General features: G+C 52.1%; 1 protein-coding gene across 2 annotated transcripts in view; it reads left to right on the plus strand.

The window, feature by feature from the left end:
* LOC132572108 (zinc finger protein 436-like) overlaps positions 1–22,109 on the plus strand; it is a 244,086-nt gene that overhangs the window by 215,108 nt on the left and 6,869 nt on the right. Inside the window, exons 1-2 of one of the 2 annotated variants that reach the window (XM_060238905.1) lie at positions 15,386–15,540; positions 21,449–21,943. The exons of the other annotated variant lie outside the window; for it this stretch is intronic. Of the exons in view, the coding sequence (XP_060094888.1) occupies positions 21,521–21,943 (423 nt within the window). The 5' untranslated portion in view covers positions 15,386–15,540; positions 21,449–21,520. Of the gene's footprint in view, positions 1–15,385; positions 15,541–21,448; positions 21,944–22,109 lie in introns of those variants that run through there. 2 annotated transcript variants of the gene reach the window in all.

Genomic DNA, 22,109 nt, shown 5'->3' on the forward strand with positions numbered 1-22,109 from the left:
TTATGTTCTTATGTGACACAGAGTGTTGGACTGGAGGGGCCACTGGCCTGATCCAACAGGGCTTGTCTTATGTTGTTATGTGACACAGAGTGTTGGACTGGAGGGGCCACTGGCCTGATCCAACATGGCTTCTCTTATGTTCTTATGTGACACAGAGTGTTGGACTGGAGGGGCCACTGGCCTGATCCAACGTGGCTTCTCTTATGTGACACAGAGTGTTGGACTGGATGGGCCACTGGCCTGATCCAACGTGGCTTCTCTTATGTTCATATGAGACACAGAGTGTTGGACTGGATGGGCCACTGGCCTGATCCAACAGGGCTTCTCTTCTGTTCTTATGAGACACAGAGTGTTGGACTGGATGGGCCATTGGCCTGATGCAACATGGCTTCTCTTATGTTCTTATATGACACAGAGTGTTGGACTCTCTGTCAACCCTCTGCACAATGCAGGAAACTCACAACCCCCCCCCCCCCCCAAATTCACAGGATCTTCATCGCTGTCAGATGGCCATCTAGCCTCTGTTTAAAAACCTCCAAGGAAGGAGAGCCCACACCTCCCAAGGAGGAAGCCTGTCCGCGGGCATTGCACCAGCGCAAGGCTCCATCCCCACCCCCCACCCCGCTCAAAGCCAAGCCCCCCCCCTTCTGAGCTCCTTTTGCAGCCTTGCACGGCCCCCCTCCCCTTCCCCCCCCCAAAGCACTTGCAGCTCAGCCCATCCAGTCCCGTGGGGGGGGGGGGCTGAGAGCGGAGGGGGCGGGGAAGGAAGGGGGGGAACCATCGGGTACCAGGATGCCCCCCCCCGGCCGCCAGCTCTGCAGAACTCTCCCCCCTCCCCCCGTTTGCAGAAAATGGACTTGGATTCTGTCATTCACAACCTTCTTGGAGCCTGCAAGAAATGCAGCCGCGGGAGGGGGGGGGGTTTCTGCAGTAGCAGCCTGCAAAAAAAGCAAGAGCCCCCCCAGCGAGGGCAGCCAGCTAAGCGGGGAGGGGGGCAGCAAGGCCAGCCACGACCAGGGAACCCCGCCCGGCTCAGAGCCCTCCCCTTCTCCGCTCCGCTCACCTGGCCTCCTCCCCTCCTCCTCCTGCGCAGGTGCAAAGGCCGGATCCTGCCCCCAGCAGCCGGGGAAAGGTGGGGAAAGGGCTTGACCGCCCTGGGGTTTGCAAGGCATGCTGGGAAATGTAGTTCCCAGCCCCAGGAGGGAAAAGAAGGAGAGGGTTGTTGGGGGGAAACTGGGTTTCTTCCCTCTTCGGGGTATAGCAGGCTTAAAGCAAAAGATAGAATTAATAGCTATTAAAATAGGCTTGGGGATCATATCTATATTAATATAATTTCCAGTAGATTAAGAATTAATAAGCAGGCAAGAAAAGAGGAACTTGCTTAGAACTTGCTTGGAGAAATATTTCTGTGTGTTTGCAGTTAATAAAATAAGGAACTAAGTGTGACTCGCAGCCCTACTAAGGCCAGGATAAAAATAGGCTTCTGGTCAGGTTGTTTACTGCATAGGAAACGGGGTAACAAAAGTCCCCAGCATCGGGGGTTGTTGAGTGTCTTGCATGCCTATCCCGTATAGGGTTGGAAAGTCCCTAAAGTGTTCTGTGTTGACACATCCCGTGTAGTGTGGTGTAGGAAAGACCCAAAGTGTCTTATGATTATCATTTTATGTTCATGAATCATTTCCAGTGTGCGGTGAATTATAATCAGGTGGGATATGTCTTGCGATGCCTTATGATCATGTGATATCTGGGGATGCACCAAAGCCAAAGAATATAAAAGCTTGTGTTTTTCCTGTAGCTAGTGCTCAGACTCTCACCTTTGTGGCAGAAGCCATGGGAGTCTAAGCCCGTACCTACGTATATCAATAAAGTGAAAGCTGTTTTTCCTGATTACGCCTCAGGCCTCCTCTGTCATTGAAGCAGCTCTTAACTGCTTGGGGGGGGGGCGTCAAATGAGGCCAGTGATGGATGAGCACCTCCCTGTTCCTTCTCTTCATTAAGAGTTTCTCCTTCGTTGTTTCTTTACCAGTTTTCTCCTGGAGACTCAAGGTGGCAATTTAGTCCCTGGTGGAAAGAAGAAATGCCTTTTTTATTAGGGTTTGTAGAATCTTTCGGGATCAAGTGCCGTGTTCTACTGGAGAAAGTTTTCCTTCCAGACGTTTCGTTCTCAGCTGCGGAGAACATCCTCAGTGGCGTTGCAGCCAGAGCAGGCGCTCAGACCTTCTTGGCTGCTGTGCATTGAGTGGGGCCAGGGCTGCTGGAGAGCTGCTATTTCTAGGCTGGAGGGGGTGTGATGAAAGGGCAATAGGTTTGTGGATGTGCCCATTGTTTGGTGGGGCTTCCTGGAAGGGTAGTGATAAGGAAACTGGCTGTTGAATGTGACCATTGTTCTGTGTTAATTGCTGGGAGGGTTGGAAGGGGTTTGAAGGTGCTCCCAGGGGACAGGGTCAGGATCCGGAGTGGCTTTCTCTCGTGGAACTCCTCAAAAATGGCAAGCAGCAGAACCTCCTGGGTGCGTTTTAAACGGGCTGGGGAGGGGGGGGGAGCCCCTTCGGGGGGTCTCCAGCTCACCTGCAGACAGATGCTGCCGCCGGATCTTCCTGACAAGAGAGATGATGGGGAAGGTCAAACTCACCCCCACCCCCCCTTCTCCAAGCAGGTTGTGAATGATACTAGACCGAGACTCCTCCTGCCCCCAAGCCCCGCCCTCTCCCTGGCCCAACCCCCTAATCTCCAGGAATTTCCTGACCTGGAATTGGCAACCCCTTGGAAGGCCTGGCCCCCATGAGGCCTCCCTCAGTCTCACAGCAAACCAGCGGGTCTGTTTCTTCTGCAGCCGATCCTTTAATGCTTTTGGTGGTGTTGTTTTAAAAAAGTGAATCCAGTGTTTCCCCCCTGCTCCCCAATATATTTCGTTTTCCTGCGACCCTAGCCCTTCCCAGCCCCCCTCCCCACGTTTCTGAAAGAGCACACAGGGAGACTTTGTTGCTTGTGATGAGAGTCCCCTGGGAATGGCATGGGGTGGTGCTCCCAGGGGACAGGGTCAGGATCCGGAGTGGCTTTCTCTCGTGGAACTCCTCAAAAATGGCCAGGATCCATCTCACGGGTCTGAGCCCACCAGAGAGAGGAGGAGGCCGGAGTCTCCAGCCCAAATCCCAGCTGTTCTCTTAGCTGCTGCCCAGGCTGCAGGGATTTGGGGGGGCCGGGGGGGGGATATCTGGAGGGAAAAGTGTTTGAATATCACATATACAAGTTACAGGCATGTCTATGAATGCTGGATATGAAACAAAAAGGTGAGGCTTTTCGGTCAACAGCAAACCACTAGGCAAAGGGTAACATTCGATCATAAATCCCATTTTGTTCTGTAAAGAACTGGACTTCGGAGGGGTTGCCTGACCAGGCTGGAATCTGCGTGAAGGAGCAGGTCGGACATCCGCAAGAATCCTAGAGTTGGGAGGGACCTCCAGGGTCATCTAGTCCAACCCCCTGCACAATCCAAGAAACTCACAAACACCTCCCCCCCTCAATTCACAGGATCTTCATTGCTGTCAGGTGGCCACCTAACCTCTGTTGAAAAACCTCCAAGGAAGGAGAGCCCACCACCTCCCGAGGATTGAAACGTCCCTTGAAATGTGAGGGCCAGAACTCCCTTTGGAGTTCAATTGTGCTTGTCACAAGGTTGCTCCTGGCTCCACCCCCAAAGTCTCCTGGCTCCACCCCCAAAGTCTCCTGGCTCCACCCCCAAGGTCCCCAGATATTTCTTGAATTGGACTGGGCAACCCTAGGATGTAGGGGGGGGGGGGAGCTCCCGGAGGGGGCGGGGCTTCCCCGGGCTCAGCTGGTTCCCCAAACGTGGGGGGGCGGCCGGTGTGATCCGGGCGGGGCTCAGTCCTCCTGGCTGCCCTCGCTGCCCCTCCCTCCCTTAGCAGGATGCCCTTGCGGTGCGGGGGAGGGGGGCTTGCTTTTTCGGCAGGCTGCCACGTGCGACCCCCCCCCCCCTTCCCTTGGGATTGGCCTTCCTGCCTTCCTTCCCCAGCTGCAATTTTTGCACCGGGAATCCCCAAGTCCAAACGGGGAGGGGGGGAATTTGCAGAGCTCCCGCCCCCTCCGCTCTCAGCCCCCCACCGCGGGACTGGACCGGGTGAGCTGCAGATGTTTTCTCCTTTGGGGGAGGGGGGGGGAGGGGAGGGGGGGGCCGTGCAAGGCTGCAAAAGGAGCTCAGAGGGTGGGGGGGGGGGGCTGGAGTCCTGTGCTCGTGCAATGCCCGCCCTGGAGACCTTTGGTCAGTGAAGGCAGGAGAGCCCCCCCCCCCCTTGGAGATCTCAACTCTTGCTCCCGAGTAGAGCCTTTGCAGCGCTCCTCCCGGGCTGACTGCCTTGGGGGGGGTCCCCTCTGGCGCCTCCTGCTGTCTGGGGCTGGGGGTGGTCTGCAAGGGGAGGGGCCCTTTTGCAAGGGGGCGGGGGGGGCGAAGACGGGGGGCTGAGAAGGAGCCAACCTTGGCTTCCCATTTCTGGGTGTCATTCTCTATGGCATTTCACACCCATGACTCTACATACCAACTCACTGCCCACATGCTCTATATTTAGGACTCCCCCCCCCTCCTTGGAGGTCTCCTCAACTCTTGCTTCCCTTTGCAGCGTCCCTCCCGGGCTGGCTGGGAGGGGTGATCTGCAAGGGGAGGTGCCCTTTTGCAAGGGGGTGGGGGGCGAAGAAGGGGGGCTGAGAAGGAACCAACTTCACAAATGCCTCCCCCCTCCACTTACACAGGATCTGTGGCCAAAGTGGTCTGGAGAAAAATTGCTGATTGACCCTAAAGTGGCCATCAGCATTTCCCTGAGAAGGGCTCAGGTTGGGAAACTCTTGGAGACGTGGGGATGAAGTCTGGGGAGCACAGGGCCCTCTGTGGGGTACAATATCCCAGAGTCCACCCTCCAAAGCACCCATCTTCTCCAGGGGAGCTGATCGCTGTAGTCTGGAGGTGACCTGTAATTCCAGGGGGATCTCCAGGTCTCACCTGGAGGCTGGCACCCCATCCCAGGAGAAGGGACTTGGTGGGAAAAATTCTGGAAACAGTTGAGCTGGACTTTTTGTCCCAGCTGATGGCTGGGAAGTCTAAGGAAGTAGCAAGAAAATATTGGATGAAATTTTATGCCTGGCTAGACACGCAAGACGTTTAAGATTCTTTGGTGTGAACTTATATCTCCTTTTTTCCTATACGTTGTATTATATGATTGCCTATATTGGATCTGTCAAAATCAATAGACATTATAACTAAAAGATTTATAGCATAAAATACTATAATGTTGATGATGTATAGTAATATAATAATAACTGACATCTAGATGATGATGATGGTGTCTACATCCGCTATCGCACCGATGGCAGCCTGTTCAACCTGAGGCGACTAAAGGCACACTCCAAGACAATGGAAAAACTCATCCGAGAGCTACTGTTTGCTGATGATGCTGCACTCGTCTCCCACTCGGTATCAGCTCTGCAGCATATGACGTCCTGCTTTGCAGAGGCTGCCAAGCTATTCGGCCTAGAAGTTAGTCTGAAGAAGACAGAAGTTCTCCACCAGCCTGCACCCCAGGAAGATTATCACCCTCCCTGCATCACTGTGGGTGAATCAGTTCTGAAGACAGTCCAGCAGTTCAGCTACCTGGGGTGCATCATCTCCTCAGATGCCAAGATCGACAAGGAGATTGACAACAGGCTGGCAAAGGCAAACCGTGCATTTGGCCGACTGCACAAAAGAGTGTGGAGCAACAAGCATCTGAAAAAAGGCACAAAGATCAACGTTTACAAAGCGATTGTGATGACAACCCTCATCTACGGCTCCGAATCGTGGGTTTTATGCCGTCATCACCTGCGACTCCTCGAGCGCTTTCATCAGCGCTGCCTTCGCACCATCCTCAACATCCACTGGAGTGACTTTGTGACCAACACTGAAGTCCTCAAGCGGGCGGAGGTTACTGTCAGAACTCAAGAACTTCAAACGGATCCCATACTCAGTTACAAAGCTAGGATTTTATTGAAGAGAACTAGGTGCTGGAAAAGGCAAGATAACAGTAATGGCGAGAGCCAGCATCAGCTTGATTTTATACACGTAAAGCAAACATCTCACAAAGCCACAATTCACATTATAGGGGACCAGCAGCAAAGATACAAGTTCTGACATACTGCCCCCCCTAAGCGCCCCCTCCCGCGGGACCGGCTTTGGGCTTGTGCGGGTACAGTAGGTGAAACTTTTTCAGCAGTTGCGGAGCCACTACGTTCTGAGATTCGACCCACTCGTCACAGCTCGGGGGGAAGTGTTTCCACCTGATCAAATAATACAGTTTCCCCCGTTTGACTCTGGAGTCCAGGATCTCCTGGACTTCATGGTGACTCTGACCCCTCACTGTCGTCGGAGGGGGCGGTGGGGCCCTGGGATGGAAGGACGTAGCACCAGGGTCTTTCCGAAGCAAGCTGCAATGAAAAACAGGATGGATCTTACTTAGAGATTTGGGTAGTTCGAGTTCTACCGTTACTTTATTTATCACCCTTTTGATTTTGAAAGGTCCGAGGAACTTCAGTGCCAGTTTGCGACAGGACTGAGGAAGGGGGAGGTTTTTTGTTGACAGGAAAACTGTATCCCCCACCTTTAGATCCCACTCCGGAGAGTGTTTTTTGTCAAATTGTTTTTTGTATGCTTTTTTCGCTTCCTCCAGGTTTTCCTGAATTCCCTTCCAGCCTTCACGAAGTCCCTCCCACCACTGTTGGCACGATGTCGGTTGGGATGGGTTAGCTGGGAGGGCGAGCGTGGGGAACGGCTTGCCCTCGTAACCATTGATGATTTGAAAAGGGGAGGTTTTGGTCGAGCTATGGAGGCTATTGTTGTAGCCGTATTCTGCAAAGGGGAGGAGGTCTACCCAGTTGGACTGTTGGAAATTAATGAAGCAGCGGAGGTATTGCTCTAGAAGGCCATTAACCCTCTCCGTCTGTCCGTCCGACTGGGGGTGGTAGGCAGAACTCAATCCTTGCTCAATACCAGCCAGTTTGCAGAACTCCCGCCAGAAGTTGGCAACGAACTGTGTTCCGCGGTCACTAATGACCTTGTCTGGGAATGAGTGTAGGCGTACAATGTGAGTGAAAAAGAGCTGGGCAAGTTTTTTGGCGGTAGGTAATTGTTTGCAAGGAATGAAGTGAGCCTGCTTTGAAAAGGTATCGACTACGACCAAGATGACTGTCTTGCCCTGCGAAGGCGGAAGCTCTACAATGAAGTCCATGGAGACTACCGACCAAGGTCGGGTGGCTGTAGGGAGGGGGACTAGGTGGCCCGGAGGTTTGCCCCCCCTCCGTTTTGCCATGAGGCATGTGGGACATGACAGTACAAATTCTGAAACATCCTTTTTCATTTTCGGCCACCAAAATTGGCGGGTGAGCAAGTTGAGCGTTTTAACATAGCCAAAGTGGCCGGCCAAACGGCTTGAGTGGCAGCGGTCCAAAACCTCTTTCCTGAGGGGATCGGGCACATAGATTTTTTCATTATGTAAATAGAGCCCGTTCTCGGCTTTGACTAAGTTGGGGGGGCGGTCAGCTTCTTGTTTGTACTCCGAGAGGAATCGAGAAAGCAGTTCTAAGTCCGGAGGGTCGGTCCGTTTGCCGGAGCGGGTGGTGACCCCCCCCGCGATGGCTGAGGGGGAAATTAGTGAGTCCACCACCTCCTCTCTAAGACTGTCGTGTTGGGGCAGGCGGGAAAGGGCGTCCGCTAAAAAGTTCTTTGAGCCTGGGATGTGTTTCAGCACAAAATCAAACTTAGCAAAGAAGCCTGCCCACCGGATCTGTTTTGCAGTCATTTTGCGACGCCCAGTGAGGGCTTCCAGGTTTTTGTGATCGGTCCAAATTTCGAAGGGGACTCTTGCTCCTTCAAGCCAGGAGCGCCAGGTCTTTAAGGCAAACATGACTGCAAACGCTTCTTTGTCCCAGACTGACCAGTTTCTCTGTTCATTGGAAAATTTCCTGGAAATATAGGCACATGGTCGGAGCGCCCCATTTTCCCCCCTCTGCATTAATATGGCTCCCACAGCGGCGTCGGAGGCGTCGCATTGGACCACGAAGGGCTTTAGTTCGTCAGGGTGCGCCAGCACGGGTTCGGAGGTGAAGAGGCGTTTTAGCTCAGTGAAAGCTTTTTGGCAGTCCGGCGTCCACGTTAGGCGTGCGCCGGGTTTTTTAGCCTCGTCACCCTTCCCTTTGGTTTTGAGGAGTTCTGTAAGGGGGAGCATGACCGTGGCGAACCCCTTTATGAAGTCGCGGTAAAAGTTAGCGAACCCGATAAAACTTTGTAATTGCTTGCGGGTTCGAGGTGGTTCCCAGTCTAACACCGCTTGGACCTTTGCGGGGTCCATGGACAATCCCTCCCCCGACACCCGGAAGCCCAAATAATCAAGTTCGGTCTTGTGGAATTCACATTTCGACAGTTTGGCATACAGTTTGTGTTTACAAAGGGTGCTTAACACTTTTCTGACCAAAGGCACATGAGACTTTAGATCTTGTGAATAGATAATGATGTCATCAAGGTACACTACCACCCCCTTGAACAGGAAGTCCCGCAGCACTTCATTGATAAAGTTCATAAAAACGCCCGGGGCTCCCTGTAGCCCAAACGGCATGACAAGGTACTCAAATTGTCCCAGTGGGGTGTTGAAGGCTGTTTTCCATTCGTCCCCCTCTTTGATGCGGACGCGAAAGTACGCGTCCCGGAGGTCGAGTTTGGTAAATATTTTCCCCTTTGCTACAGTGTTTAACAAGTCCTTTATCAACGGGATCGGGTAGGCGTTGGACATGGAAATCCCGTTTATCGCACGAAAATCTGTGCAAAGTCTAAGCGACCCGTCCTTTTTCTTTCGGAATAGAACGGGGGCGGCATGGGGGGCTGTGGCCGGTCGAATAAAACCACGCTTTAGATTTTTGTCCAAAAACTTTCGGAGTTCAGCCTTCTCCGCCCAACCCATGGAGTACAGTTTCGCTTTGGGAAGCGGCTGCCCGGGGATTAGCTCAATGGCGCAGTCTGTAGGGCGGTGGGGCGGTAGCTCATCCGCTTCCTTCTCGCTAAATGCCAGTTTTAAGTCTCGGTACTCCTTGGGGATGGAGGCGACTTCCTCAAGTGTGAGGCACGCCCGCATGTTTTGGGGGGGGCGTGCGGCCCCCATTCGGGGCGCCAGTGGTGATGCTCGCACCTCCAATCTGGGAACCGGACGATCTGTTCCTCCCACCTTATGTCGGGTTGGTGGCGGGCGAGCCAGGCTGAGCCAACTACCACGTCGAAAGAGCAGGAGGGGGCGATTACGAAAGTCTCAATTCCCCAATGCTCCTCGGTCCCTACCGGGACCGCCTGAGTTTCTAAAACACATGGTTCCCCCCTCATGGGCCCCCCGTCCATTTGCTGGAACTGCATCGGTTGTGGCAGGGGCGAAGTGGCTAATCCCAGCGCCTCAACTAGGCGGGGGGTGATCAAGTCCCTGTTACACCCTGAGTCGATTAGTGCTCGGGCGTGCATGAATCTCTTTAGGTTCGGGTTTAGGAGGGTAACGGCCATAAAAAGTAAACCCCCCGTTGCTCTCACCGTGAGGAGTGCCGGCTGTTGCTGGACCTGCTTTGCGGCACCCATTAAAGCAGGTCGCTGTCGTTTCCCGCCGACTCGGTGTCGTCCGACTCCTCGGTCGATTCTTCGACTGCCGCCAGGCTGGTGGTAAAATCCTCGTCAGTCGCCAAGGAAGTGGCGACGGAGCCCCGACTGGGCTCCTTCGATCGGCTGCTCTTCTTCTTCTTCGGGCCCGGGGTGGTTGGCCGCGCCGTGGGTGGTGTGGATCCCGCTTTCCCAGGGCAGTTAGCAGCAAGATGATTTGGGTCCCCGCATTGGAAGCATTTGCGGGCGGGAGACGGGGTGGAGGTCGTCGGGGCCTTCTTCCCTTCAGATTTAGTTGGGGTGTGTTTGGCTCCCTTCCTCGCTAGTTGCTGTCTCCTCATCCCCACGTGTTGGAGGTTGGTCTCCACCTCCCCGGCCAGTTGGATCCAGCCGACCAGCGTATCGGGCCTCCCCTGACTGTAACAGCGGTCGAGGATGCTCGGATTCAACCCGTTGATGAACGCGGTGTATTTCATGACCTCGTTCCATCCCCTTGCTGCCGCGCAGTACCCCAGGAATTCGGTGGCGTACTCGCGGGTGGAGCGGTTGCCCTGTTCGATGCGTTGGAGGGCAGCGACCGCCTTCTCCTCCCGTAAAGGATCTCCATACTGGCGGAGCATCGCGTGCAGGAACCCTGCCACGGTAGCTAATTCGGGCTTTCTTCCCATGAAAAGCCCCACGTACCACTTGCGGGCCGCCCCTCTCAGTCGAGACGCGATGTGGTACACTCGGCTGGCCTCGGTAGGGTAGTCGGCACCCCAGTGGGTGAAGAACGTGTCGCACTGAATAGTAAAGTATTCCACGTCCTCCGGATTCCCATCGAACGTAATCTTCAACTCTCTTCCCCGTCCCTCGGCCCCACCTGGCGCTCGCGGCGCCCCAGGCGGCGGCGCTGGGCCCGGTAGGGCCGGCGGGATCGGGACGGGTGGTGCGGGCGGCGCCGGGGCGGCCGGGGCCCCTGGTGCAGGTGGCGCCGGTGGTGCCGGGGCGGCCGGAGCCGGCGGAGCCGGAGGTGCCGGGGCTGCTGGGCCCACTGGGGCCGGCGGCGCCGGGGCAGCCGGAGCTTGCGGGGCGGGGGCCGGCGGGGCGACGGGCGGTTGCCCCAGTGGCAACACTCCATACGGTATCCCCAGGACCGCGGTTTGCAAAGTGCGGAGCTGGTCGTGGATAGCGCCCAGGTTCTGCTGCATCTCCTCGGCCATCGTCACGCGGGAGCGGTGCACATCGCCGTGGATCTCCCGCACCCAATCGAATAATTCGTTGCGGAGGGTCCGGATCGGGTCTTCCCCCCCTCGGGGCTCCGTACCCTCCGCCTGGCCCTCGTCGTCGTCTCCTGCCCCTCCTTCGCCCAACATGCTTCGGTACCGCTGCTCCGCGGCGTCGATTGCTGCCGTGGACCTCCGTGGGCTCCAGGTTCGCGGGGCCGGGAAAGCGGCGTCGACCGAGAAGGGCGCTGGAACCTTAATTTTGCGTCGGACCCCCGTCACGTTTGGGTCGAGCGGCGGGTCCTCCGATGGGGTGGTGGGCTCTCCGTCGTCTGGTACTTTTGCCGCCATCGGGCCAAGCCTCCAGTACAGATAAGCCACGAACAATGGGATTACTGTTATAATGTCAGAACTCAAGAACTTCAAACGGATCCCATACTCAGTTACAAAGCTAGGATTTTATTGAAGAGAACTAGGTGCTGGAAAAGGCAAGATAACAGTAATGGCGAGAGCCAGCATCAGCTTGATTTTATACACGTAAAGCAAACATCTCACAAAGCCACAATTCACATTGTAGGGCGCAGCTGTCTTCTCACCATCACTATCAGTAGAGAGGATGCCTCCCTACTTCGAAGGCCATGCTGTTCGGCTTCAAAGGGTCCCAGTGTGAGAATGTGCAGAGACAAGACATAATTCATTCTACAGCCCCAAATATTTTGGATACCAGTGGGGCAAGGTTAATTACTATTCAGGCACTCTGGGTTAAGCAGAGGTTACAACATGGAGTCAGTTTGGTTCAGTTACAATACAGCTCTAAGACACAGTAAAACTACCATACAGCATTGGTCACATTATAGGGGACCAGCAGCAAAGATACAAGTTCTGACAGTTACCAGCATCGAGGCACTGCTGCTGAAGACGCAGCTGCGCTGGGCAGGGCATATTTCTAGGATGGAAAACCACTGCCTTCCCAAGATTGCCCTGTATGGCGAACTCTCCACCAGCCATCGAAACAGAGGGGCACCAAAGAAGAGGTACAAGGACTCCTTGAAGAAATCCCTTGGCACCTGTCACATCAACCATCACCAGTGGTCTGACCTAGCCTCAGATCGCAAAGCATGGAGGCACACCATCCACCAGGCTGTCTCTTCCTTTGAGAACGCACGCATAGCTGGTCTTGAGGACAAAAGGAGATTGAGGAAGAATCGCACTGCTACAGCACCAACCCTGAATCAGACTTTTCCCTGCAGCCACTGTGGCCGGACCTGCCTGTCCCGCATTGGTCTTGTCAGCCACCAGCGAGCCTGCAGCAGACATGGACTATTGCACCCTTCTTAAATCTTCGTTCGCGAAGCCAAGCCGAGAGAGAAATAACTGACAATTTATGTATTTTAAGAAAATATTGTAGATGCAGCCTTGTATTCTTTGAAAGTATTTTCTATACAGAAAAAGATTAATATGTACTTTTATTTTCTATCCACCTGTATTCTTTGTTCCCAATTTCTTGAAAGAGCTGATTCCATCATTTGGAATACTGTGTACAATTTTGGTCACCGCACCGCAAAAAGGATATTATAGCACTTGGAAAAGTTCAGAAAAGGGCAACTAGAATGATTCAAGGGTTGGAACACTTTCCCTATGAAGAAAAGTTAAAACGCTTGGGGCTCTTTAGCTTGGAGAAACGTCGACTGCGGGGTGACATGATAGAAGTTTACAAGATTATGCATGGGATGGAGAAAGTAGAGAAAGAAGTCCTTTTCTCCCTTTCTCACAATACAAGAACTCATGGGCATTCGATGAAATTGCTGAGCAGTCGGGTCAGAACTGATAAAAGGAAGTCCTTCTTCAACCAAAGGGTGATTAACACGTGGAATTCACTGCCACAGGAGGTGGCGGCGGCCACAAGCATAGACAGCTTCTGTAGCAGGAAGACCCTGCGTGGTCAATTAAGAGCTGGTTCAATGACAGAGGAGGCCTGAGGCGTAATCAGGAAAAACAGCTTTCGTTTATTAATATATGTACGTACGGGCCCCGACTCCCATGGCTTCTGCCATAAAGTTGAGAGTCTGAGCACCAGATACAGGAAAATACAAGCTTTTTATACCATTCAGAAGCTGCATATCAACAGATATCACATGATTACAAGACATAGATCACCTGGTTACAATTCACCGCAAACTGGAAATGATTCATGATCTGAAGACCAAGTTACAGAACAAAACATCCCCAAATAATACAGGGCAGTTGGGGACTTTCCTACATGACACGGGATATGGGTGCAATACAGTTTCCTATGCAGTGAACAACTGATGATTCAGGGTACTTTTGTAACACCACTTCCTATGCAGTAAACAATCTGACCAGAAGCTTATTTCTATCTTGGTTACAATAATGTTGCAAGTCACAATTGGTTCCTCATTTTATCAACCGCAAACATAAAGGAACATTTCTGCCTGCCTATTGATCCTAATTCCACTAGCCTCTATATTGATATAGATATAATCTCTACATTTATTCTAATACCCACCAATTCCACCTGTTTACCTCAGCCTGCCGCCACACTTCAAGAGGGGATTGGATAAACACATGGAGCAGAGGTCCATCAGTGGCTATTAGCCACAGCATATTATTGGAACTGTCTAGGGCAGTGATGCTCTGTATTCTTGGTGCTTGGAGGGGGGGCAAAGTGGAAGGGCTTCTAGCCCCACTTGTGAACCTCCTGATGGCACTTGGTGGTGGGGGAGGGGGGTTTGGCCACTGTGTGACACCGAGTATTGAACTAGATGGGCCATTGGCCTGATCCAACATGGCTTCTCTTATGTTCTTACGTCTGGGGCAGTGATGCTCTGTATTCTTGGTGCTTGTTGGGGGGGGGGGCAAAGTGGAAGGGCTTCTAGCCCCACTTGTGAACCTCCTGATGGCACTTGGGGGGGGGGGGGTTGGCCACTGTGTGACAGAGAGTGTTGGACTGGAGGGGCCATTGGCCTGATCCAACATGGCTTCTCTTATGTTCTTATGTGACACAGAGTGTTGGACTGGAAGGGCCACTGGCCTGATCCAACATGGCTTCTCTTATGTTCTTATGTGACACAGAGTGTTGGACTGGAAGGGCCACTGGCCTAATCCAACATGGCTTCTCTTATGTTCTTATGTGACACAGAGTGTTGGACTGGAAGGGCCACTGGCCTGATCCAACATGGCTTCTCTTATGTTCTTATGTGACACAGAGTGTTGGACTGGAGGGGCCATTGGCCTGATCCAACATGGCTTCTCTTATGTTCTTATGTGACACAGAGTGCTGGACTGGAAGGGCCACTGGCCTAATCCAACATGGCTTCTCTTATGTTCTTACGTGACACAGAGTGTTGGACTGGAGGGGCCATTGGCCTGATCCAACATGGCTTCTCTTATGTTCTTACGTGACACAGAGTGTTGGACTGGAAGGGCCACTGGCCTGATCCAACATGGCTTCTCTTATGTTCTTATGTGACACAGAGTGCTGGACTGGAAGGGCCACTGGCCTAATCCAACATGGCTTCTCTTATGTTCTTACGTGACACAGAGTGTTGGACTGGAAGGGCCACTGGCCTGATCCAACATGGCTTCTCTTATGTTCTTATGTGACACAGAGTGTTGGACTGGAGGGGCCATTGGCCTGATCCAACATGGCTTCTCTTATGTTCTTACGTGACACAGAGTGTTGGACTGGAGGGGCCATTGGCCTGATCCAACATGGCTTCTCTTATGTTCTTACGTGACACAGAGTGTTGGACTGGAAGGGCCACTGGCCTGATCCAACATGACTTCTCTTATGTTCTTATGTGACACAGAGTGTTGGACTGGAGGGGCCATTGGCCTGATCCAACATGGCTTCTCTTATGTTCTTACGTCTGGGGCAGTGATGTTCTGTATTCTTGGTGCTTGGGCGGGGAGCAAAGTGGAAGGGCTTCTAGCCCCACTTGTGAACCTCCTGATGGCACTTGAGGGGGTTTTTTTGGCCACTGTGTGACACAGAGTGTTGGACTAGATGGGCCATTGGCCTGATCCCAAAGGACTTCTCTTATGTTCTCTTATCCCCTTCTCTTGAGACACAGAGCCCCTGTGCATTCCTCGAAGACGGAGAGGGCTCTGCTTTCACATTTAGCCAGGTAGAGGTGAGAGGAGCTCACCTTCTCCTTTGTCCGTCCGCTTGCCACCTCCACCCCGGGCTGTATGGGGGGGGGAGAGTGTGGTGCCCCCCCTTCCGTTGGTTCTGGCCACTCACTGCAGCCTTTGGGGGCTGAAAATTAAGGATTTTCTACCTCCCCCTGCTCTCTTTGTTGGTTTTAAAAAAAACTTTTAAAAGGGTGGCAAACAAATCGCTGCAGACCGGGCAAGGAAGTGTTATCTCACCACAGGCACACCACACCCCTTTTTTTGGTCCTCCAGCCCCAGCCCTCCCCCCCCCCCTGCCTGCTGGGCCTCTCTAGCCAACTGCTCGGGCTGTGCGGTTAACCCTTTCAGCGCTGCAGAAAGCGCTCCCTGCCCTTTGGAGGCGCGGAGGGGTCGACTCTGGAGCAGAGGGCACGAGCCGGATCTGGGGCTTCCTTCCTGGACGCGCGTCATTGTCTGTGCCCCCCCCCCCCCGGCCCCTGCTGCCGTCTGAGCTCCGCCCCTCGGCCTCCGCAAGTAAGGGGGGCTCCCCATGGGAAGGGGGTGGGATGCTGCATTCCGTCTTCTTGGCTGGGAGGGCCAAGGGAAGCCGCGCCTAGCTGGGGGGGGGGGGGGAGCTGCTGGCCCCCCTTTTGCTGGCGCTGGTTTGCAGTTGGGGAACTCTCCTGTTGTGCCCCCCACGGGCGGGGCTGGAGCCAGCAAGGGGGGGGGCACAGAGCTGGTACCTCCTATAGAATTTGCACCCCCCCCCCCATCTTCCCCTTTCAGTGAAAGGGAAGATTGCAGGGAATTGGGTGGGGGTGCTGCAGATTCTATAGGGTGCATTGAAGGGCTGTCCTATAGAGGAGGGGGTGGAATTGCTTTCTGTGGCCCCAGAAGGCAGGACTAGAAGCAAAGGGTTGAAATTAAATCAGAAGAGTTTCCGGCTCAACATCAGGAAGAACTTCCTGACCGTGAGAGCGGTTCCTCAGTGGAACAGGCTGCCTCCTCGGGAGGTGGTGGGCTCTCCTTCCTTGGAAGGTTTCGAAACAGAGGCTAGATGGACATCTGACAGCAATGCTGTGAATTTAGGAGGAGGTGTTTGTGAGTTTCCCGCATTGTGCAGGGGTTGGACTAGATGACCCTGGAGGTCCCTTCCAACTCTAGGATTCCTCAGGAGGTGGTGGGCTCTCCTTCCTTGGTGTTTTTTAAGCAGAAGCTAGATGGCCATCTGACATAATGAAGATCCTGTGAATTTAGGGGGAGGTGTTTGTGAGTTTCCTGCCTTGTGCAGGGGGTTGGACTAGATGACCCTGGAGGTCCCTTCCAACTCTATAATTCCTGACCTCAGTGGAACAGGCTTCCTTGGGAGGTGGTGGGCTCTCCTTCCTTGGTGGTTTTTAAACAGAGGGTAGATCCCCATCTGACAGTGATGAAGATCCTGTGAATTTAGGGGGCGGTACTTGTTGGTTTCCTGCATTGTGCAGGGGGTTGGACTAGATGACACTGGAGGTCCCTTCCAACTCTAGGTTTCTAGGATTAGGAAGAACTTGGTTAGAGCGGTTTCTCAGTGGAACAGGCTTCCTCCTTGGGAGGTGGTGGGCTCTCCTTCCTTGGAGGTTTATGGCCATCTGACAGCAATGAAGATCCTGTGAATTTTTTTGGGGGGGGGTGTTTGTGAGTTTCCTGCATTGTGCAGGGGGTGGGACTAGATGACCCTGGAGGTCCCTTCCCACTCTATGATTGGCCCTGTGCCCCCTCTGCTGGCTACAGCCCTGCGGACAGGCGACCGGGGAGGAGGTAGAGAATTTGAAAGGCCCTATTTATATCTGGAATGAGCCTCTGGCCTGTTGCTGCTGTCTGTTGAAGCGACTTCCCGTGTCCCCTCGCTTTGGATGCTGTGAGGTCCATGGGTGGATGCCAGTTATGTTCTGGTGGGCAGCCGTGTGGGCCTGAAGCAGTAAAACAAAGGAGGAGTCCAGAAGCACCTTTCAGACCAACCAACTTTTATTCAGAATCTGAGCTTTCGTGTCCTCCAAGAACACTTCTTCAGAACAGGAATGGGGTACAGTGAGGAGAGCTACATAGAGTGGTTTAGAATACAAAGCGCAGTTTGCCAATACACACACAAAAAAGGATACCTTAGAATATAGTGGAAGAAGGGTTTAGTCTCATTACATATACTAAACTGCATTTATTGCCTTGTGACACTCTCACCATCCTTCTCCGATTTTTGTTTTCCCACGCTAATGCTATCCACACCAAATGTTCTTTCGATTTGTTAATTTCACTATTTTGCCACTGGATTTGAACTTTCTATCACTTTGCATTCTTAACCATATAGCCCACCAGCTAAATGTAGCTCTGCTCATTGACTTCCAGAAAGCTTTTGATAAAGTTCCTCATCAAAGGCTCCTTAGAAATCTTGAGAGTCATGGAGTAAAAGGACAGGTCCTCTTGTGGATCAAAAACTGACTATTTAATAGGAAACAGAGAGTGAGTATAAATGGGCAGTCTTCGCAGTGGAGGACGGTAAGCAGTGGGGTGCCGCAGGGCTCGGTACTGGGTCCCATGCTCTTTAACTTCTTCATAAATGATTTAGAGTTGGGAGTAAGCAGTGAAGTGGCCAAGTTTGCGGATGACACTAAATTGTTCAGGGTGGTGAGAACCAGAGAGGATTGTGAGGAACTCCAAAGGGATCTGTTGAGGCTGGGTGAGTGGGCGTCGACGTGGCAGATGCGGTTCAATGTGGCCAAGTGCAAAGTAATGCACATTGGGGCCAAGAATCCCAGCTACAAATACAAGTTGATGGGGTGTGAACTGGCAGAGACTGACCAAGAGAGAGATCTTGGGGTCGTGGTAGATAACTCACTGAAAATGTCAAGTCAGTGTGCGTTTGCAATAAAAAAGGCCAACGCCATGCTGGGAATTATTAGGAAGGGAATTGAAAACAAATCAGCCAGTATCATAATGCCCCTGTATAAATCGATGGTGCGGTCTCATTTGGAGTACTGTGTGCAGTTCTGGTCGCCGCACCTCAAAAAGGATATTATAGCATTGGAGAAAGTCCAGAAAAGGGCAACTAGAATGATTAAAGGGCTGGAGCACTTTCCCTATGAAGAAAGGTTGAAACGCTTGGGGCTCTTTAGCTTGGAGAAACGTCGACTGCGGGGTGACATGATAGAGGTTTACAAGATAATGCATGGGATGGAGAAAGTAGAGAAAGAAGTACTTTTCTCCCTTTCTCACAATACAAGAACTCGTGGGCATTCGATGAAATTGCTGAGCAGACAGGTTAAAACGGATAAAAGGAAGTACTTCTTCACCCAAAGGGTGATTAACATGCGGAATTCACTGCCTCAGGAGGTGGTGGCGGCCACAAGTATAGCCACCTTCAAGAGGGGTTTAGATAAAAATATGGAGCACAGGTCCATCAGTGGCTATTAGCCACAGTGTGTGTGTATATATAATTTTTTTTCCCACTGTGTGACACAGAGTGTTGGACTGGATGGGCCGTTGGCCTGATCCAACATGGCTTCTCTTATGTTCTTACCCCATTCCATTGTCTGACAAAGTGCGCATGCGTACACATGCTTGATAAAACTTTGTTGCTACTGCGCTCCTATTTTGTTTTACCAGTTATGTTGTATTTGGCTGAGGGCTACAGCATATAAATTTTGGTGTGCTCAGGTACGTCATGTACACGTGTGAAGATATTTGTCTTAGCTATGATGTCTATGAGCACAGATCTTCTGCTACTGTAATTATTGCCTGTGGGTTGTTAACCAACAACTTTATGTATTTAGATCCAAATAGGCAGCCGTGTTGGTCTGAAGTAGTAGAATTAAATAGGAGCCGAATGCACCTTTAAGACCAACTTAGTTTTATTCAGAACGTCAGCTTTCGTGTGCATGCCCACTTCTTCAGATGTACCTCATTCCTCGTCTGAAGAAGTGGCATGCGCACGAAAGCTGACATTCTGAATAAAACTATGTTGGTCTTAAAAGTGCAATCGACTTAATGTATTGTTCCAATACTGCAGTGTAGCTTAGTTCAAATACATTCAATTGTGTTGATGGTTGTTGCTTAGTAGAAGAAGAAGATATTGGATTTATATCCCGCCCTCCACTCCGAAGAGTCTCAGAGCGGCTCACAGTCTCCTTTTCCTTCCTCCCCCGCAACAGACACCCTGTGAGGTAGATGAAGATATTGGATTTATATCCCGCCCTCCACTCCGAAGAGTCTCAGAGCGGCTCACAATCTCCTTTCCCTTCCTCCCCCACAACAGACACCCTGTGAGGTAGATGAAGATATTGGATTTAAATCCCGCCCTCCACTCCGAAGAGTCTCAGAGCGGCTCACAATCTCCTTTCCCTTCCTCCCCCACAACAGACACCCTGTGAGGTAGATGAAGATATTGGATTTATATCCCGCCCTCCACTCCGAAGAGTCTCAGAGCGGCTCACAATCTCCTTTCCCTTCCTCCCCCACAACAGACACCCTGTGAGGTAGATGAGGATATTGGATTTATATCCCGCCCTCCACTCCGAAGAGTCTCAGAGAGGCTCACAATCTCCTTTCCCTCCCCCCCCCACAACAGACACCCTGTGAGGTGGGTGGGGCTGAGAGGGCTCTCACAGCAGCTGCCCTTTCAAGGACAATCTCTGCCAGAGCTCTGGCTGACCCAAGGCCATTCCAGCAGCTGCAAGTGGAGGAGTGGAGAATCAAACCTGGTTCTCCCAGATAAGAGAGCTATGGCTGACCCAAGGCCATCCCAGCAGCTGCAAGTGGAGGAGTGGAGAATCAAACCTGGTTCTCCCAGATAAGAGAGCTCTGGCTGACCCAAGGCCATTCCAGCAGCTGCAAGTGGAGGAGTGGGGAATGAAACCCGGTTCTCCCAGATAAGAGTCCTCACACTTAACCACTACACCAAACTGGCTCTTTGCTCTTTCCTGCTGCGACTTCCAGCCAGGTGGCAAGGATTAAAACCTGAAAGTTTCCGTGACTAACCAGCGTCTACACAATTACCACATGCTTAGTAGAAAATTCACTATTATTAATAATTATTTACAAATAGTGTCTCATAAACAAATGTCAATATAAAAAACATTGAATGGAATGTCAAATGTGCCCGGAAAATCCTTATTTACATCTTCAATGTAATATTAATGTAATATTTAGCCATAAATCAGTTTGTTCTGGGGCCATTTTTCCTGAGCTAAGACAAAAATGTGAGAGCTGGAGGCTAAAACACTGTGAGCTAGCCCACACTTACTCAGCTTAGAGGGAAAACTGGTCACCAGTCCCTCTTGTTATTTTGAGACTAACTTAAAAATTAGCTCCCGGGGCAGACTGAGGCAAGGAAATGAGAGGCTAAGCTTGTAACATCCTTAAAGACCCAGAGACGCTTCCCTTTCCCAAAGAACCAGGGAGGTGCATCTGCAATAGCTTGGTTTGCAATACAGCACAATGATATTAAACCTGGTCCACAAACCAGAAGAAGTTCCCAGGCCAGATTCACTGTGAAGGTTCCTGAGTAAAGCGAGAGCCCAGTAGAACCTTTAAGACCAACAAAGTTTTATTCAAAGTTTTATTCGTTGGTCTTAAAGGTGCTACTGGGCTCTAACATTATTCTGTTGCTTCAGACCAACCGGATCTATGAAGGTTCCTGTTAGTCAATGGTATATTTCCATTTTTCTAAATTTTCCTGTCCGTAGAATCATAGAGTTGGAAGGGACCTCCAGGGTCATCTAGTCCAACCCCCTGCACAATGCAGGAAACTCACAAACACCTCCCCCTAAATTCACAGGATCCTCATTGCTGTCAGGTGGCCATCTAGCCTCTGTTTAAAAACCTCCAAGGAAGGAGAGCCCACCACCTCCCGAGGAGGAAGCCTGTTCCACTGAGGAATCGCTCTAACGGTCAGGAAGTTCTTCCTAATGTTGAGCCGGAAACTCTTTTGATTTAATTTCAACCCATTGGTTCTGGTCCTACCTTCTGGGACCACACAAAACAATTCCACATCATCCTCTATAGGACAGCCCTTCAAGGACTGGAAGGGTGAATTGAAGGGCTGTCCTATAGAGGATGGGGTGGAAGACACAGAATGTTGGACTGGATGGGCCATTGGCCTGATCTAACATGGCTTCTCTTATGTTCTTATGGAGTGGAGTTGGAAGGGGAACTCCAGGGTCATCTAGTCCAACCTCCTGCACAACGCAGGAAACTCACAAACACCTCCCCCTAAATTCACAGGATCTTCATTGCTGTCAGGTGGCCATCTAGCCTCTGTTTAAAAACCTCCAAGGAAGGAGAGCCCACCACCACCCAAGGAGGAACCCTGTTCCACTGAGGAACCGCTCTAACGGTCAGGAAGTTCTGCCTCATGTTGAGCTGGAACACTGCTACTGCTGACATGCTGTTTGTCTCCTCTCTGTGCACTCAGGGAGAACGGTTAGATCATAACCAAGTGAACAAAGGCATCTTTCCACCGATGGAGGTGACGCAATAGAAGGAGATGGGAAAGCAGGACCAAGAAGGACCTGGGACTGGCAAGAGAGCAAGCAAAAGGCCGCTTCCCCTCCAAACTGGGAGTGCGGTTGAATTCTGGAAAAGGGCTGGGCCAGAAATCCCACCTAAAGACACCGTGACCTCAGATGTACATTGCCGACGCTTCCAGCAGTTCCGCTACGATGAGGCCGAAGGGCCCCGAGAGGTTTGCAGCCAGCTCCATGGACTTTGCAGCCAGTGGCTGGAGCCGGAGAGGCACACCAAGAAGCAGATTGTGGAGCTGGTGATCCTGGAGCAGTTCCTGACTCTCTTGTCCCAGGAAATGCAGGACTGGGTCAGAGGATGTGGGCCAGAGACCACTTCCCAGGCAGTGGCCCTGGCCGAAGGTTTCCTCCTGAGCCAGGCAGAGGAGAAGAGGCAGGCAGGACAGGTGAGGGGATTCCCTCCAGGTGTGTCCAATTCCGGCAACAGTATCAGGCCTTATCCTAAAAGTTCCCTGCCAGATACCTGTCCAAGCGTTAATCATCCAAGTGGGAGATCTCACAGCCTCCTTCAGCAGCCTCTTCTACTGGTGAATTTCTTCTCCCTCCAGATAA

This window comes from Heteronotia binoei, chromosome 5 (assembly GCF_032191835.1).
Source record: "Heteronotia binoei isolate CCM8104 ecotype False Entrance Well chromosome 5, APGP_CSIRO_Hbin_v1, whole genome shotgun sequence".
Classification (NCBI taxonomy): domain Eukaryota; kingdom Metazoa; phylum Chordata; class Lepidosauria; order Squamata; family Gekkonidae; genus Heteronotia; species Heteronotia binoei.